This window comes from Ursus americanus, chromosome 5, assembly GCF_024610735.1.
Source record: "Ursus americanus isolate L20-20 chromosome 5, mUrsAme1.1.p, whole genome shotgun sequence".
Lineage (NCBI taxonomy): Eukaryota > Metazoa > Chordata > Mammalia > Carnivora > Ursidae > Ursus > Ursus americanus.
Window position 1 is genome coordinate 38,261,879 of NC_142131.1, and position 20,516 is coordinate 38,282,394.

Consider the following 20,516-nt stretch of genomic DNA (forward strand, 5'->3'; position numbering starts at 1 on the left):
AGATTGGACTTTCTCTGCTGCACCCTAAAGTCAAGGGAAGACACTAGGCAGAAAAGCAAACATCACGAAAATAATGGGGCACAACATACACTAAAGAAGATAGGATTTGGGGGCACCTGGGTGGCTCAGTCAGTTAAGTGTCTGCCTTCAGTTCAGATCATGATCCCAGGGTCCTGAGATAGAGGCCTGCTTTGGGCTCCCTACTCAGCAGGGAGTCTGCTTCTCCCTCTCCCTCTGCCCTTCCTCCCTGCTCATGCTTTCTCTCTTGCTTGCTCCTTCTCTAAGTAAATAAATGAAATAAAATAAAATAAAATAAAAGAAGATAGGATCTGCATAGGGACATTTCTGTTTGGCATCTACAGGGGAGTTAGTCTTCTGGTTTTTGCTGAAGGAATGAATGGCCAACTACTTATAGCATGGCTTTTCAGCATGGTGAGAGCCTTCTAGCAGGAGAAAACTGATTTGAAGAGGCCCTGCCTTTGCAGACTTTGTGCATGTGTATCTATACAGAAGAGTCTCTTTAGCTGGCCTCTGCACATCTGGTCCTGTCCTGGTTCAGTATACTCTCTATACTGCAGCCAGGTTGGAGGGATCTTACTAAACTGCATCTGAGATCATATCACTTCCTTCTTTCAGTGGCTCTCCATTGCCATTAGGGTAAATGTAAATTTCTTAATATGGCTCAAAAATACCTTTCATAAGTTGGCTTCTGCTTACCTCTCTAGCCTCATCTTTCTCTTAGTTTATGTTAGTCATACATATAGTTCTTTGCAAAGAGATCCAATATTTTTCATATATTCTTCCTTTTGCCTGGCTACCTTTCTCCTATTCAACCTTCACAGTTCAACTGACCAATCATTTTCTCAGGGAGGTCTTCCTAGATTCTTAGGCCATGTTAGGTCCTACTGTTAGACATTTACATAGTTCCCTGTACTTAACCTGTCATAATGCTCACTCTCTTTTATTGGTATTACTTAACTGGCTCTTTTTCCTAATAGCTCAGAGAGGACAGATATGTGTCCACCTTGTTTACCCCCAAATACACTGATTAGTACACAGTTCTTAATAATAATTTGCTAGGAAGCAAAAAAGCAGACTGCATGAATGACAGTGATCCTTAGGGTATCTTTGGTAGTATATTAACTGTGGTTGCTACTCATTGTGACTCCATGAAAACAAGTTAATAATGTACTTTTCTTAATTTCATTTGAAGTGCCATTTCTTTTGAAAATTCCTCAAATTCGTTCTCTATAATTACAATTTCCTGTACCTGACTTTTTGTAGAACTTTCCCTATGATTAATTTCATGCTAAGTACTTGATGTATGATCCTTCTTTACCAGTAATTAGGTGTCATTTACAATGTAGCCTGATTATATTAATTTATCCACATAGACTTGGGCTTTTTTTTTTTTTAACTTTTATTTTGCCTATTTTATTTATATACCTAAAATGGCATGTTCTCAAATAGATATTTATGGAAGCACCAAAAATAAATGATTTTGGTCTTCCCCATAGTTTTTCAACATGAATGGCTGCTGAAGAGATTTATCAAATGCCAGGTGTTGAATGGTGTATAAAACTGACTTTCAGATTGTTGAGCTATCTCTTTTTATTATTATTTCTAATTATTTTTTTATTAGTTAATAATAATTCAGAAATTATTTGAAGTAAGCAGAGTCCTGTAATATTATTTACAATAAAAGTCAACTAGTGGACCGAATGCTTTATTTACAGGCAGTATATAATTTCGAGCAGAACTGGCTAGTCAGCATGTGAGATGCTGTGCTAGAAGAGATCTCTTCATCATTTATAATCCTCACTTCTCCATTTCATAATATTTACTTAGACAAAGGTTCTACCTGGCTATCTGAGAATATGTGGCTTTATAAGGTTCCTGGTCAATTTAAATAAAAGTTATTTGAATTTCAAACAAACAAACAAAATATAAGGTTTCTGGGCTTGATACTGGGAGTACAGATTGAAACCTGAAAGTTTTAGGCTTTTTGCCTACAATGCCTGGAAAGAACATGAGTGGCCAAGGTCCTTGTCACCCCACCCTATATGAATATATCTTTTTTCATTTTTAAGAGGTAGTGTTTTTCCGACATATAATCAAATTAGGCTTCATTAGCAATACCTGAAAACAATTAAAAGGCAATGCATTACATATGGATTTAGGCTTATGAAGTTACCTGGTCTTCCCGAGAAGTTCCCTTCTTTGCCTGCTGCTTCCTCAGAGCTTCATACTTTTGCTTTTCTCTTCTGTATTCTGCAACAGCACCATCAGGAGCAGTTTCTTCCTCTGAAGAATAACAGAATATTCTTAGAATAAATAGTAAAAAGGCTGTGTGGTTTCATTTTAATGTCTGTGCTTATTACAGAAGAGGAGGTCAGAACCTGGAATTGGTTTTCACCCATTTAAAAATCCAACCAATAATTGGCTCCAGCTCCACAACTATTTCCTACCTAGACAGTGAACAATGGTAATATGTCAACCAGTTTTATAAACATCTTTATTATATAATGTATTACTGTAGTTGTTCTCACTTGCTTGAGTATAAAATTACCTATCTCACTTTTAAAATAATTTAGATTTTCCTAAAATTCAGCATTGCTATTTTACATTCTTCTCCTGCTTTTATAAGATACAGTCATTTGATATTGGTTGATTTTCCAGTTGCCTGCCACTTTGGTTCCTTAGTTAAAGCAACAACAACTAATAAACAAGTTCAATTTGATGTCATCATAAAAAACAAATGTATCCAACAAATAAGTCAGGACAGCTATCAGAAGCAGATCAAAGTAATTTTTACTAAGTTAGAAATTAGAAAACCAATTTATAGATTTGATCCTGCAGTACTTCCCTGTGAAGATTAGTTAACATCTGTGTTTATGGAGCACAGTTTTGTCTCAAGAAAAAAGTACTAACATTTTATATTAACTTACATGCACACATATTAATGAAAATTTATGATTAAAAAAAAAAACCCAAAAACCAACAACCTATCTCTTATCTTTGGCTGGCAAACCAAGATGAGCCAGATGTAATCAAGAATGCCAGTAATCTTTGTACTCAAGCCTTGGTTTGTTGCTTACCTCTTTGTTACACAGTTTGAAGAATGTTATTAATGTGCAGTGTATTAGCAATCATCCATTTTGTTTGAGATTTTTCTAACGCAGTGACATTTGCTGCATAAACCCAACTGTGTGAAAAATCTGGTCAACTATTCTATTTCATAACTGAGTATATCACATTAGTATGAGTACTTCTCTTTACAATATGATCAACTATGAATAATCACAGCACGTTAATTTTTTATTTTTATTTCTCAGCAGTATACTCTAATTTCCTTAGTTTTATATTTCGGTTCATTAATTCTTTGTTTAGTTGTATCTAATCAGTTTTTAAGGCATAAACTGAGCCATTGATTTTAATAATTATATTTTTTATTTCTAGGTATTCTTTTTGGTTATTCTTCAAATTCACCTGTTCTTTTAATAGTCTCAGTCTTTTATTATGATATTTAGTCCTTAAAAAAATCTCTTTTAAAAATTTAAAACACTTGTTATGTTGTATCTTTCAGATTCTTCTTGGGGAATCTTTCTGTTATGTCTTCTGACTCTCTTCCTAGGCTCATCATTTCTCTATGTGTTTTCTAACTTTTCATTATGAGTTTATCTTTAGCTAGAGCTGCATCTCCATCATGCTCCATAGGAATTCTAGGCACCCAGGATTGTTTAAGTTTCTACAAAGAACTTTTGCATTTGTTTCTATCAGGCAATTTAGGGGTTCCAGTGATTTAGAGCCATTTTTTTTTTCAAGTTAATTTCTTGGCTTTGGATTCCTGTACCATATAGGGAGTGTATATTCAGACTTTGTAGCTATGCCTGGTAGAGGTTTAGAATTTTGATTTTTTGTGAGAGACTTTTTTTGGTTTTTAATTTCCCCCACATATAGGTCTGAAACATGACAAGCTTCATTGTGGCCTTCCTGACCAGATGGACAGTTTTTCTAGTTCCCATTTCTCTTGAGCCATGGCCACATCTCTGTCCAAGTCTGAGATTAAATCTCCCAGCTTCTAGGTAGTAGAGCCTACATCTGGTTCCAGTATTCCCCTGGGCAACTGTAACATCAGCTTGCCCACTTAATGCTCTGGTTTTGCTTCCCCTTTGTTTCTGGTACCTAGGACTTTCTTTTTTTCTTACCTTCTCTCTCTCTGTGTTTCTCTCTTTCACTCTCTCTCTTAAGCTTAGCTAAGTATTTAAATTGGGCTGGATCATATTTTATCCAGCATTTCTATATATTTGTAGGTGAAGGAAGGTCTGTGCTAACTCAGTCCATGTTGCCAGAACAGGAAGTAGCACATTCATTTCTCATGTGCTTGAATCCCCCTGAATAAACAAAAATTGAATAAGTGACTGGATGATTTTAGTGACATAAAACTGGCTAATAAAATACACAATTGAAAAATTTAGTTTCTCTAAGTATAGGCTGTTCTACTTTTAATTTTCTTATAAATCTCAATATACAGTAGATAATTCATAAATAATATAGTATGATGACTCTTTATCATTAACTGAAATTTCTACAAAACATGCTAAATAAATAGGAATGAAGAATGGGGGGGGAACATTTACTAAAGGGTATATGTTAGGCATCATGTTAAAGTGCTTTCATTATCTGTGAAGGATCCATAAACCCAATGAGGAAACAGGAATTAGAATATGGTAAAGCTGGGATTTGAGCCCAGGGTTGTATGATACAAAAGGCCCACACTGTGCCCTACTGACTTCAACTAAAACTTCAATCCAGAAAATAAAATTTTACCTAGTGTCTCTCATATGTGGGCATTCTGAGAAATGCTAGGAAAGGCATCTAAAACATAAATGATACAGACTTTTCATTCTATTATGTAATCTAAAGGGTGAAACGAAGTTAAGAAATCAAGCTATTGACTTTAAGTTTCAAACTACTGATTCCTTAGAGGGCTTAAAGCTTATATATGTTATAGTGTTAGAATAAAGTATCTTAGCTATCTCTGAGATAAAACTAGGTAATATATGTGAAAGGTTCTGGTGAAGAGAATGTCCAACATCACTATAATCAACAGTTTATCACTGGAGTATCAGTTCACTAGAGCATCAGAGCTAGAAGTTACCCTGAGGATCTTCTCATCTACCTTCTCAGTTTATTGATGAGGTAACCAATGTTTAGGTAAGTGAAGTTACTCAGGCAGTCTCCCAGGTATCAGCAGCAGAGCCTGGGCTAAAACATGTGTTCTGACTCTTAGTTTAGGTGACAAAGTTAAGTACTGCACTTCTGTCCCTGCATGTTATAAAGAATGCCTTTAACCTCTCCTCTGAGAGCTAGTCAGAAACTTAATCCTTGCTCCACTTGAATCTCTTCACTGTGAAACCTTTTTGTTCTGAACATAAAGGGATGATGACTATTCAACTGTGGTTACTTAGCTAATGAACCAATGGTATCCATCTACAAATCTCATTTTATAGATAAAGGGCTTATTCCCACCACTGTCTCAGGACCAGAGCTCAAGGAGCTTAACAGCTCCAAGTAGCTGTTACATTCATTCATTGTTTTAAAAAAGCTTATTGAATAATCAGTATGTATCAAAAACTATTAGTAAGGCCGCTTATAAATTATTTTAAATATATTGGGATCCAGTACTTCAATGAAATTTAAAAAAAATTCCCGTAATAAACAAAAACTTTTACATAAATAAAAGTAATATGTTACTGCTAATAGTAAACAGCATTTGAAAACAAAAGAGATAGACTTTAATGGAATCAGAAAATATCAATGCCAGTGATACGTAGCTGTATCTTACCATACTTTCTGGAAGCTAAAAAGTGTTTGTTTTTTTTTTAATCAAATTTTACGTACACCAGTTCTTAATTTTAGAAAAAGTACCAGACTTGAAAAGAGATATCCATGATAGTTAACATTTTAAGTACTCATTATGTGCCAGATACCAGTACCTGAATTATTTGGTTAATCCTGATAAACCAACCCTTTAAGGAAGGCATAAGATTAGCCCTATTCTGCTGATAAGGAAATTAAGGTAGTAAGAGGTTAAGTAACTTATCTAAGGGACTATAAACATGAGAATATAAACCCGTAGTCTGGCTCTAAATGATAAGTTCTTAACCAGCTTGGTTATTTCTTCTTCACGTTTGACACACAAGAAAATATTCCAGTTTGACATAGAAAGTCATCAGGTCACCAGTTGGATGTGTTTGATGAAATAAAATCCTACCCAAAAAAGGTTCTTAATTCCTCCCAGCCATAATAAATGGGAAACAGAGTTTGCCAAATAGTGGGTACTTGTAAATAATTTCTACCTAGGAAGAATCCTTTATGACTTTTTCTTGATAATCCTTAGTCAATTTTCCCCTTCATTTGAACCTTTAAACAGTTTAAACACTAAATCGTAACTGCTTCTTTGTCTGTATTGCCCCCTATGCTACAAACACACATGGCAGGGATTATGCCCTGTTTGTGGCCTATATATGCCTTGCATATAGTATATACTCAATAAATAGTAGCTGAATGGACAAAGGAACAATTTGATTAATTTTAGATCTTAAATTACAACAGTATCCATAGTTGCCTTATTGCTCTTGCTGAATGAAAGACTTTTTGAGGGACTTGTAGGGGCTTAGGGCCCTTAGCATACAAATACTTTTTCAATAGATAGTTGTTAAATTGAGTTACAGATAAATGATTTCTGACATGTATTAAATAGGTAAGAGGAGTAGAAGTCAACTTTAAGGCAGTTACCTCTGATTACTTGAACACTAAGCTTTCTGGGTAGAATCTCTTACAGAGTTGTAGCTTTACCATCTCCTTGAGGAGCTATTGGGGATAAACTATATATCCTCCCCCCAGTCAGAATGCCTATTTTTTGGTTTGTTTTATTAGGAAAATCCATCATGGAAATGACAATGGGGATATTCTCTGACATTAAGATGAGAGCCTACATATAATATACTTTTTATTATAATTTTTCATAATTATAATCCATAGTATTTATTGAATGACAAGAGATTAAATTTGCACTAATTTTGGGGGGGTTTTCTGTGTGTGTGTGTATTTTTAAGATTCTATTTATTTGAGAGGGAGAGAGAACAAGCAGTGGGGAGAAGCAGAGGGACAGTGAGAGAGAGAGAGAGAAGCAGACTCCCTACCGAGCAGGAAGACTGACGCAGGGCTCCATCCCAGGACCCGATGATCATGACCTGAGCTGAAGGCAGATGCTTAATTAACTGAGCCACCCAGGCGCCCTGTACTAATTTTGTTTTAAAGATAATTGAAAGTTGCTTAGATGACATCTTTAAAAAGTGAATCAGAAGAAAACTGGTCTCTTTATCCAATGAAACTGCCAAGATGAAAATTACTCACAATAAAGAAATTATTTAATAGAGGCGTCTATATGCACATTACAAAGACTAGGTAGAAGTTTAGGGGAAGACTAGGCTGAAAATTTTATTTCTTTCTGTACTATGAACTAAAATAAGAAATCTATGATTTATTCATTTTATTTAACCACTTTTTATTTTCAGCATATCTTTTACGTTACAAATTGAACAATACTGGCTCCATCTGGTGGTCAAAATAAGCCTACAGTTCCATGAAAATAAGTCAAAAGTGGTTAAATAATTCTGAGACTACCTGAAGTATGGTTGAACACTGAATAATGACATATGCTTCAACACTGAACAGTGATTAAATGGAATTAAGTCTACATTTACATGGAATTTTTCTTTTTCTTTCCCTGTTGTTCATCCGAGCTTCATTGCTTCATGTTATTTTAGGCTTAAAATAATCCTCAAAATAAAGTAATACAGAATATTCTCCTGTGTTTTTCTATTACCTGATTTGAGAAATGTGAAGGTAACAAGTTATAATACAGTTAAATTAATCCAGACTTTCACACTGTATTTCATTTTGGAATATAAATACAAAAAATACTTATTTTCATTGTATTTTGTGAATTTGACTATGATATGCCTTGGCGATGGTCAGCTTTTGTTGAATTTAATGGGAGTTCTTTATGCTTCTTGGATTTTGATATCTGTGTCCTTCCCCACATTAGGGAAGTTTTCAGCTATAATTAGTTTGAATAAACCTTCTGCCCATTTTTCTCTCTCCTTCATCTTCTGGGACTCCGTATGATATGAATGTTCCTACATTTTAATAAGTCATTGAGTTTCCTAAGTCTGCCTTTGTGATTCATTACTTTTCTTTCTCTCTTCTTTTCAGCTTCATTATTTTCCATAGTTTTATCTTATATATCACTGATTCACTCCTCTGATTTGTCCATCCTTATTTTTATGGCCTCCTTTTGGGTTTGCATCTCAGTTATAGCATTTTTAATTTCGGCCTGACTAGATTTTATTTCTTTTATCTCTCCACAAAAATACTGATTTTCAGCTGTATTTTCCATTAAACATTTCTAACAGGAGTAGCCTGTGAATAAGGGAGTTCATATCTAGGGGTTCTGTATATTTATAATCTATTGGCTACTTAGTCTTAATTTTTAAATTCACTATAAAAGGAGTAGATCCACAATCACAACACAAAATATTAGTACTAAGAAGTTCTTGGGCAGCAATAACCTGTTCCCTTACAGATGAAAAAACTGAGGTTCAGAGAGGTCAAATGGTTGTGCTAAGCTTGGAATATCAGAAACCAGATCTTCTGACAACTTAATGTTGTTTCATCCCTGCATACACTACCATGTGTACTTTCTCTCTGGAATGTATAATCACCACAGATGTGTTTCATTACAGTCTAATAATCACTTTGAAATTATACACATTTATACTACAGTGTGACCATTTATAAAATGGCATGACTCTTCAATATAGATTTCATTATCTAATTAGGAGTTTTCTTAATTTTTATCTTTTACTTTCCCAAGCATTTTGCTTTGTTGAGTTTATAATTCAGATAGCAGTCACATTGGTAATAACTTATATAACAACACATAAATTAGTTACCACAGAGTATTATACTAAAAATCAATTCAAATGAATTAAATGAACTTATAAATTAAGAGATGAAGAGAAATTATATCAGTAAAGACAGGTCCTGAACCCTAAACATGAAATTGCTTTAAATTAATAATACAATTTTTTGTTATATAGACTCTATCTGATAAGCTTTTTATCAGATGTTTCTCCATTTTTCTTAATAATGATCACAAGAAACAATTACAATATAAAAATGATTACTGAGAATTATTAAGGGACATGAATAGCTTTACTTCTGGGGGCTTCAGCTTTCCACCTGTCAGCTCTAGTCTGTTGTTTCTGTTCAAATTTACTTCATTCTTCCTCACTTGGACCCTAGGATCAGCACAGAGATTGATTGATGTTGCCCTCAGGTTTCTCAACAGAGCACACTTTGTACTTCTCCAGATGGTATGACCCACAGTTCTTGCAGTTTGATGGCCATTTTGACAACATCGCTACGTTGACCATCAATCTAGATATTGAAGCTACAAATTCTATACTCTGTGTTGTAGCAATAAGATAAAAAAATACAAAATTCTTCAAGATAAAAAGATTTCATGAAGCCAATCAGTGAGGATACTAAAGAAAGAATTGCTACCTAAAATTGCCTAAGGCTATGATTATCCTAGTAAATTAAATACTGCAGAATATCTGCATTTCTAATAGCACTCAAAGGAGAGTTCTACTGTTTTGTAGTAAATTTATGAGGTACTTTTCTCCAAGTAGTTATAAGAGTTTACAGACCAGTTCAAAATAGTCCTTAAATACTTGCATGTGTGATACGCATGGGCTTCGTTTTATCCCTGTGCGGCTGAGGCACTGAAGCAATAAAGTGGCTTCTAAAATATAAGTTAAGACTACTACTACTAGTACTATCACTTTTTAGGACCTAGCATGTCTGAGATATAATACTAAGAACTCTGTGCCTGTTTTCTCACTTAATTCTTGTTTCTTGTAACAACAGAATAGGTATTATCGTCTCTATTTTATGCAAGAGGAAACAGGTTTAGAGAGGTTAAGTATCTTGCCCAAGGTTATATGGCTAGTAAATGATAGAGCAAGGATTTGAAATCGGGGCTGTCAGACTTCAAAGCCCATGCTGTTTCTATTCTTTCACACTGCAAGCAGTTATGGGCGCGAAGGGGGCACTAGTGTATGTGGGAGTGAGTGAAACATAGATGGTTCCTGATGTTAAGGAGCTTATAGGCTGCAAAAGGGATAAGACAGTTAATACTTTTTTAACTGTGCGGTGGTACAAATGACATGAGAGGTCCTGATAAAATACTTAGGAAATTCATGCAGAGGAGACAAAGGGAAAGTTGGGAGGAGAAAGTGGCAGCGTAACTGGGCCTTGTAGGAGAAAGAAGATTAAGCCATAGCAGGTAGAAGAGACATCATAACCAAGCAGGAAGACAACATAGGACAGGATGCACATGAGAAAGAGGAAAAATGTTCTGTGAAAGTGAAGAATGGGTGAATAAGATGGGGAATAAGGAAAATAAGAAAAATCTGATCGTGCAAGTACCTAAGTGCGAGATTAATGAATTGGAACTTTATTTTGGTAAGTAACAAGTAGCCATAAGACATACCTTGCAGGTCTATAGTGCAAGGAAATCATTTACAAGTATTTGCGAGCCTTTTGTAAAATTAATGAAGTGTGCTGAACCACCCTAGATTGGTATGTTGTTTGAACTCATCTCCCCCCCCAAAAATAAAAATTTAAAGCATATTTTCTTATTATGATACCAGTTTGAGTTAGTTGGTAAATCGGAGGCTAAAGTTGCAAGTTTCCTGATGCCCACACTTCTCTTAATGAAAACAATGCCTTCCTCAGTAGTTCAGTGAACAAGAGGACAAAGGCAAGTGAGAGAGACAGAGAGACAGAGAGAGAGACTGACTCCCAAAGTCTTGTTGGGACTTTTTCCTAATTAGGTTAGGAAGGCACTTTGAAAAGTATCCTGGTAAAATTATTTTACCGTATCTATCAGAATAGTCTCACTTAAATGTGAAAGTATGTACAATTCAAAGTACCATGCCCAGTTGTTTCTGGCTGTGTTCATTGTCTCAGAATTTTTGAACCTGCCTAGACCACATTCTCTACTATAGGTACACTTATTCTGATTCAGATTTCACCCCTCTACCTCATTCCCCATCTTAAATGTTATCTCTAACAAACTAAATTTTGAGATGAGTTGAGGGTAGGACAAAGGCATTCCAGTTATGTTTCATCTGAAGTCGACCTGTGTTCAGATATGCTTTCTGGAACTGGGGTTGGAGTCTGAGTTGGATGGGGGTCACCTTGCTTAGTCTTACTGGTAATGCTGTGAGCTGTAGGCCAGCCCTCAGTCTGCTGATTCTTGCTTCCAGCTAACAGGTCATTTTGCTTGTGGCTTATTTTATTTTATTTTTTATTTATTTGGTTTTTAGTTTTCTTAAGGAAACAATGCTTTGCAGTTTTATAGTGGAAAGAATATTGGACAGAAGCTCTGATTCCTCAACTGTGTTTCAGTTAGGCTGAGTACTAAACGTCTTTAATGCTTTGGTTTCTTCGTTGGCAAAACAGAAACTACAGGACTTGTTAAACCTACTTCTCAGGACTGTTACAGAACTAAATGTAAAGAGGCATGTGACAAGACTTTGTAAACTGTTCATATTCTATAAATATGAGGTATTATTATTTGGCATTGAATATAGGGTATCATATTTTATGTCTATAAGCTACTTTATAGTTATGGCTCCCTTCAAAAGATTAAATCTCATTTGAAGCAGCAAGGAGTAGATATATTTTTCACTTTATTAATATATTTGTTTGAATAAAAAATATTTCTGTATATTAAATCATATTTTCAAAGCACCAGGAAAATTTATAATTGGAAGAAATGTGGAAAATCCTTTTGTGAAGCAAATTATCAAAACTTAATTTATACTTCCATAAATTTGGATGTTCAAATGTAGCATTCTTATCATGATGCTTACCTATAAATCTGAATTTGCTTAAGAATAAGCGCTGTCTGGGGTGCTTGGCTGGCTCATTCGGTGGAGCATGAGACTTTGATCTCAGGGTTCTAAGTTTGAGCCCCACATTGGGTGTAGAGATTACTTTAAAAAAATAAAAACTTAAAAAAAAAAAAAAGAATAAGCACTATCTGCTGGCATACGGTAGGATGGAAAATGCTCTGCTCTATTTATCCTCTACCTGTAGGACATTTGTACAAATAGTGCTTTCCACGTGCCAGTCAGTATTCTAAGTGCTTTATGCATGATAAATTATTTAACTGTAACAGGGAAGGAGTTGCCACTGGAAAGACCTATCCTTTTGAAAAAAGTTGAAATTTGGAAAAGCATGTGATGAGTGTATGCCAGTGAGCTCTGACTCAGGTGGGTACCATAGCTAGACCCAAGAATGTGAGTTCCTAGAGGGCAGGAACTTATCTGTTTTATTCACCATTTTCTGTCTAGAGATTGAAACAGTGCTTATAAGTTTTCAGATACTTGACAGATATTATTTAAATGAATTAAGATGTCTTTTTTAAAGGAAAGTAGTTTTTCAGAGGAAAATGGATTCCTAGAAAAAGTAATTGGGAGAGTGGGGAGTCTGAATAACTGGCCTTCCTCGTCCCAGACCTTGAAAAGCTGCAGTTGTCAGGTGCCACCTTAAGCTTAATGTCTCTGAACATTTCTTTTGTGGTACCTGCAGCCAAAAAATGATCAGGAAACAATGGAAATATAATACTCATTAGGATGGTATATCAACTAAAGTTAAAGTCTCTGAACTCTACATTACAAAAACATATGTGCTGGGGAAAGAAAAACAGTTATTTTTTAAAGTGCCTGAGCTCTGAAATGGCATTAATTAATTTTTTAATAAAGAAGGATTATTTGGGTTTGTCTGATTAATTTCATGAGCTGAAACTGTTAACTAAAGCAATCTTGTATTTTTTTCTTGGTGAAGTGAAAAATTTCTCACCCTCTTATTTTGGATTAGAACATAATTACAGACACATTCTCACTGATTATTTAAAAAAAAAAAAAACACCTTTGGCTTAGTCACAAAACAAAGCCAACACATTGAATGGACTGGGTTCAATATTTTGAGTTAGCAACTTCACATTCTATTCTCAGCTTCGTCACTCATTGGAGTGAAGGCTTGAGTTGCCTCACAGATGCTTTGTATCTATTGTCTTAGATGGTAAATTCATTATTAATTACTATTTCCTTTAAGGCATTTAATGTAGTAAATTAATTAGTATGCTACACTGTTAAGATATCCAAGGCAGTAAAAGTATGGATAATAGAAAAATATGCAAGCCAACCTTGAGAAATATTTCTGAGAAACTGAGTTGACTGGATTCTATCCCAATAGTCTGCCTAACATCTTCACAAGATACCACAGACCAGCAAGTCTTTGGCTGTAGTAAATATAAATAGTGCAACCATTTTCTCTTTAACTACAATCAAATCAGTAAGAATAAACATAATTATTCTTCAATATATGCCTCATATGGCAACTCATCAGTGTGCCATAAAGTGTAAGGGACTTCTCTATGGGTTTTGTGGAAGGCAAAGTACAAAGGACTTATTTTAGTTGTTTTTCTATCACAGACTCAGCTACTCTCCTTACATCACAGATAATACTGCAAATAACATGTTTAGAAATAAACCAGACAAAAGTGGTAAAAAGGAAACTGATGCTTCTCATTCTTGGTTGGGATTATTTGAAAGGAGACCAAACTGAAGGTTGCTTCTAGAGAGAAAATATAGTAATACAGTGTGTCATATACACTGCCAAATAATAATAATAAAAATAGGGACTTACATAGTATAATAAAACCTTTATTTATTATTCTTTCTTAGGTGTTTGAAGAGTAAATAGATGTTCTGTCATTAAGCCTAAATTATTATCGTAAGGGAGAGGGTAAAAATGACTGCATGAAAAATTCCATATCCTTTCCACTATGTGTTTCATACACACAACTTGCAAGATAAGAAAAGGTACTGTGCTTTCTTTCATCTCATGCATTTGCATGCACTGTATCCTCTGAGGGGAACACTTTCTTTCAACTAACTTACTCGCCTGAACCAGTAGCTTCAAAATTTTGTAAAAGGTGAGAGGTTTCTAGTGTATAAAATGATCCACTTGAGAGGTGAAAAGAAAATATTAGAATGCTTTATTTGTTTATTGGTAATACATTTATTTATTTGTTTATCTATTTATTTAAAGTAAGCTCTGTGCCCGGCGTGGGGCTTGAACTCATGACCCTGAGATCAAGAGTCACATGCTCTACCAACTGAGCTAGCTAGGTACCCCAAGAATGTTACTTATATTTAAACTACTATTTTTTTGTTGTATGTTATATATATAGTACATAATATATATGTTTGGTAATACCTAATTATGAGTCATAAATACATTTAAAAATACATATTTTGGAAATGTTCACAATTTATTTTACAACCCAAATGTCAATCATTTGACAAATAGATAAATAAAATGTGGTATAGCCATAAAAGGGAATATCATTTAACTATAATGGGGAATGAAGTATTTGATACATACTACAACACAGATGAACCTTGAAAATATGCTAAGTGAAAGAAGCCAATCACATATGAAATGTCTAGAACAGAGAAATCTATAGAGACATAAAGTAGATTAGTGGTTACTGAGGGCTGGGGGAGGGGAAGCTGAGTCTGTAACAGGAGATGGTAAAGGGTACAAGGTCTCCTTTAGAAATAATGAAAATGTTCTAAATTGTGGTGAGAGTTGAAGATATCTATGAACATACTAAAAATCATTGAACTGGGGCACCTGGGTGGCTCAGTTGTAGCATCTGCCTTTGGCCCAGGGCCTGATCCCAGGATCCTGGGATCGAGCCCCTCATCAGGCTCCCTGCTCTGCTGGGAGCCTGCTTCTTCCTCTCTCAGTCCCCCTGCTTGTGTTCCCTCTCTCATTGGCTGTGTCTCTCTCTGTCAAATAAATAAATAAAATCTTTAAAAAAAAATCATTGAATTGCACACTTTAAATGGGTGAATTGTATGGTATGTGAACTATATCTCAATAAAACCGTTAAAAATAAACTTCATTCTGTAGGTGTAATAAAACATTTTTGGAGACCAATGATCTCAATAACTAATAATTCTACTTGGATGCATGCATCCAGAAAGATATGTTGCCATCTAGATTTAATTGCCTTTCTTTTGCTCCCTCAAACCTTCATGAGAATATATACCATGCTGTATTATTGGTAGTTTGTCTCTTTCACCTGCTGAATTACAAACCATGTATCCTCACCCCACATCATGGGCTAAAATAATTTTCAGGTGGCTTAAGCAGTTAAAGTAAAAGTAAAAAAAAATGAAAGAACTCCAGGAAGATACAGATGAATATTTAAACCATCTTGACCAGATACCTGGGGAACTTCAAAAAGTACTGACACCTGGATTTCGCTTCTTGAGCTTTGGGATTTCCAGGTGATTCTAATGTACAGAAAAGCTTGGGAACCATTGGTGTAGTGATGAAGGAGAAATTAGAAAAGGCATCTTAGAGAAATGGACTTAAACAGCAACTTGAATATTGAGGCCATATTCACTGCATATGGAAAGTATTCTAGTAAGAGGAAGTTGTGACAGCGAAGGCTGAGGTGGGGAATAGGTTGGTATGTAAAAAAATTTAGCCTGTATGGAGCACAGGACTCATAATGAGAGATGAGACTGGTATGGCAGGCAAAGTTCAGCCATGTAGGGCCTTGCATGGCATGCAAAGGATTTCATCCTGTAGGAAATGAGATGCCATTAAAGAATTTTATGAAGGGGATTGACACATGATCAAGTTTGTGTTTAAGAAAAGCCACACACAGAATGCATTGGCAGGATCTGAGATTAGCAACAGAGATCTGTTGGCAGCCTGTTAGCAGGTTGTTAAAATAGTCCATCAGAAAAATTGTGGCTAAAAGGGTCACAGTAGGACATAAGACACTAGAAACCTATAAGAAAGGGGTGGAGTTTGTTAAGAAAAATGTACAGAGAACAGATTTGTTTTGAGGATATTGTAGTCTTTTCAGATCTAAATCTAATTCTATTCACTCAAGAAAATATGCAAACACTAACCCCTCATTGACATGTGATGAATGATGTTTTTTTCTAAAAATACATCTAGGTATCTAGACAATAAAACAGTATCCAAAATAATTCTCCCTGAGGTCTTGGATTTCACATTCATTTTAGGAATATTTTCTTTTTTTTTTTTAAGATCTATGTTTTTGAGAGAGAGGGAGAGGGAGAGAGTGGGGGGAGGGGCAGAGAGAGAAGGAGAGATTGCTCAAGCAGACTCCTCATAGAGCCTGATGCAGGGCTAGATCTCATGACCCCAAGATCATGACCTGAGCTGAAACCAAGAGTCAGATGCTCAACCGACTGACCCACCCAGGTGCCCCCAGTTTAGGAAATCTTAAGAAATTTTTTATTTTCTAAGTAAGATAATAAATTTCCCTGAGGTTATAGTTCCTACATTTCCCAAGTTTCTTTCTTTCTTTCTTTCTTTCTTTCTTTCTTTCTTTCTTTCTTTCTTTCTTTCTTTCTCTTTCTTTCTTTCTTTCTTTCTTTCTTTCTTTCTTTCTTTCTTTCTTTTTTTTAGATTTTATTTATTTATTTGAGGGAGAGCAAAAGAGAGAGCAAGCACAAGCAGTGGGGAGGGGCAGAGGGAGAGGGAGAAGCAGGCTCCCGACTGAGTAGAGAGCCCAATGCAGGACTCAATCCAAGGACCCTGGGATCATGACCTGAGCTGAAGGCAGAAGCTTAACCAACTGAGCTACCCAGGCGTCCCTTCCCAAGGTTCTTAAAAGAAAAATTACATCTAAAAGAAAAACTAAAAAACATCAACTAAATAAAATTAAAAACTCTCCGTAGGGTACTATAAGCTCTAAAATTGGTAAGTCTTCCCATTCAGAAAGTCCTTCACCACATTAAAGCTAGTGGTTGTCAAGGTCAAACTGTTAACTGATCCTCATCAAAGCTGGGTACTACTCATGGTTTCTGACTTATAGATTATTTCTTCTACGGAATCAAGGTTCTATAAACTACTTGGTACAGAAATGAAGATGTTACAGGAGTGTGCCCTTTCTTCTAGGAAGGCTCATTTCTTCATTCCCTCTTCCTCAGTGAAGCTTTCCTTCACTATAACAGTTCTCACCGCTGTGATATCTGAATGTTATATAGCTCATCTGCACACCAGAATTCAAGTAAGCACTTGGAATGCTGTTAATTATGACTGTTAGTTATTAATAGTTTCAGTATTAAATATAAACTGTTTCCCATGAATTAGTCTTGTTCTACGTAGCAGAGACCATCTAATTCAGAACTACAGAAAAACATTCTGTGGGTTTGGGGAGGGTTATTTAGCACAGCGCTATCAGACATTTATTCAAACCCAGTGTTTTTTTTTAACTCTTTGTACTGTGACGTATCACAGGAAATATTTTTTCATATTAACTCTACACACATATATGTATATAGCTAACATATAAAACTGTATATAAGGTTAAACCATACGAAATTACTGACATTATGTTTTGTTTATCTACAAAAGGGCAATTTTATATTGTTCAAGAAAATATAAAGAAAAAAACTTCAAAATTTCATAAAAGAATATTTACCCTACCTACATGTGATACACTCTTATGTTTTCTGATCTATGTCATTTCATTAAATTAAAAAAAATGTTGGTTAAGATATGCTACTGATTTTTATGATCCACCAGTTAATTACTGGCTACAATTTGAAAAACCCTGCTCTAACCTCTAAGCTGTAGTCTAGACTAACAGATAAAGGGATTCTGAGAGACTCACAGAAGAGCAGCAAGGTAAAGATGAAGCAAGTAATACAGATGGTGCAACTGCCTGGAAATTCTGTGCCCTTAGAACTGGCAAGGATCATACTAACTGGAGAGAATTCAGAGACTGAAGACTTTGACTAAATCTTTTGTGATTTGACACAAGTAACAACCGATCACATAATAAAAAATGTGATCCAACATGGTTGTCTGGTAGTGTTCAGAATGAGGGTTATTCCTTGGGACCCAGTGATATTTTTGTTGCTCTGTTTTGTTTTTTAAATAGGTGATTCTGATGTTTGGAAACCACTCCTCTAATGTTGGGTAAAAGAGTGGTTCTCAAGGTGTGCCCCTGAACCTAAAGCATCAGCATCACCTGGGAGCTTATTAGAAATGCAAATTATTGGACCCCATCCCATACCTGCTGAATCTGAAACTCTGGGGGGAGGTTCAGCAATCACAGTGATATGTTTTATAATGCTCTATCCAAAAAAACTTTACATGTAATGCCAGTTTTCTCTCCACAGGGAGAGGAAGTCCATAGGGAATATTTCTGTCTGACACTTGTTTTCTTGCTTTATAGAAGATCATCATTATACTAGATAAACTGAAACTTTCCATGCTATCAACATTTTCAAAAAGTGAAGCTTATCCAGTTGTGTTAATAACTAGTGAAACAATACAGATGATAACAGATTGCAGGCATCCTGCTTATATTTTGATTAGGCTTTTAGCCTATTAAAAATGATGTTTACATAAAGATCTTGTACATATGCTTAATTATTAGCCATTTTGTCAATGAAAAACAGAAAACTTGAGCTCTTATTCAAATGAGTAGATTATTATCAGACAGACGCTGATACATACATGATCAAGTGTCACTATAAGCACTAAGGTACAGCTGAATTAGAGTAGACTTCAAACAAGGCACAGGCATGCAGGCTAACATGGAAGCAGTAGAATGCTGTTAGCTTGCTCATTGGTGTTTGAATCGTGTGCATGCACACTACCCCCCTCATCCTTTCTTTTACCAACAGCTTTATCTGATGGAACAGTGTTGACAGAACTTGAACTGGTGCCAGCCCTACTGATGAGGAACAAGGTGGAACAGTTGCTGGCTGGAGGGAATGTTTCCTTTTTAGGAAGTAGCAGTAAGATGATATATAGAAACATTGTTGGAATGGAACTATCACAAGTTGCCGATAAAAAAAATGTTTTTAGTTTTTAGAAAACAAAGGATCAAAGAAAGTAAAATAAGTGGCTGGTATAGAAAAGAAGGTACTCAAACAATGAGATGAAAAATGTAAATCTAAAGGAAATAATAAGTGGCCACATAGATATGCATACTAGCAACTAAACTGAGTTCTTTTTGATGCAAGCTTATGCTTGGTCCTTTTACATCAGCAGATTAAGCATGAGAGTAATAGTAAAGACAAGAATGGTAAGTCCTAGTCAGCTGAGAGGGCTGACTTCTCACCGTGCTAACCAAAAACCACAGACAACCTATGATGTCCATATAAAAATCAGACAGAAAAGAAATTGCTTGTCTGATTATAAGAAAGATGTAAAACTTGAGACAGGTAACTTTTATAACTGTAAAAGCTAATAAGGGCAATTGGAAATACTGGTTTCATTAATAAACACCTTTCTTAAACTTAGCATAGATGTATTCATTGTCAAGTCCCAGACCAATCTAGCCCAAGGGCTTGCTTCTATTCCATCCTCTAACCTCATATTAGAACATAGGGGCAGCCACTGTGTCTTCTTCACTGAATAAGGAAATTGAATGTCCTTCACTCCATTCTCCGCAAGTTTTGTGAACCTGAACACCTGTTTATTCACAAGGCAATGATAAATAATAACCTTGACATTCACCAAAAGGAGCCACAAAATTCAGAAGTGTATTTTGAAATGTCAAAGAGGGAATAAATCACATTCAGGATAGTTTTAGTGTTAGATGTTTCATTATATGCATTTATTATACACATTATATAATGTGTACACATTTATAGTCTATGTCTATGTCTATAGACATAGCTAGCATATTAGTATCTCAACATATTTAAATGCCTTAAATAATGCCTTTTAGGTAAAAGAGTTTACAAGTGTCTTTTTCTCCACTACCTAACAAAATAGATGACAATCATGCATGCTCACCTTACTTGACTGATTAAAAATAACAATTTTATTTAGCATTTGGAATATTCTGATTCTGGTTCTGGCTTGAATGATTGCTAGGAGAGATAATTTTCTGTAAAGAGGAAAGGAGAATGATGTGGGCAAAATATGGAGGAATCTGATAGCAAAGCAATATATTCTGATAATCTATTTTGTTAAAAAGTACATAATGGTAGTAAATAATATATCAGTAGCTAATTTATGTTACTACAAAAGCACTTTAGTCCAAGATACACAAAAGAATAAAATCTCATATTAAATATGCAGTGTTTTGAGGTTTTTTTTGTTCTTTTTTGTTTTTCATTTTGAGAAGACAGGCAGAAAGGCAGATTCATAATCACTTTTATGGAGGTGAAGTCTCTCTTGGCTCACAGGGAAGATTATACAGTAATCCACACAATGCTGCACTAGCTATTGACTGTTACCACTCTGGGAACAGGACTGCAGTTGCTATCAGGCAATTTAGGTCCTAA

At 35.2% G+C, this 20,516-nt stretch overlaps 1 protein-coding gene across 1 annotated transcript in view; it reads right to left on the reverse strand.

The window, feature by feature from the left end:
• CWC27 (CWC27 spliceosome associated cyclophilin) overlaps positions 1 to 20,516 on the reverse strand; it is a 181,721-nt gene that overhangs the window by 31,392 nt on the left and 129,813 nt on the right. Inside the window, exon 12 of the mRNA XM_045794266.2 lies at positions 2,195 to 2,304. Within this exon, the coding sequence (XP_045650222.1) occupies positions 2,195 to 2,304 (110 nt within the window). The remainder of the gene's footprint in view (positions 1 to 2,194; positions 2,305 to 20,516) is intronic.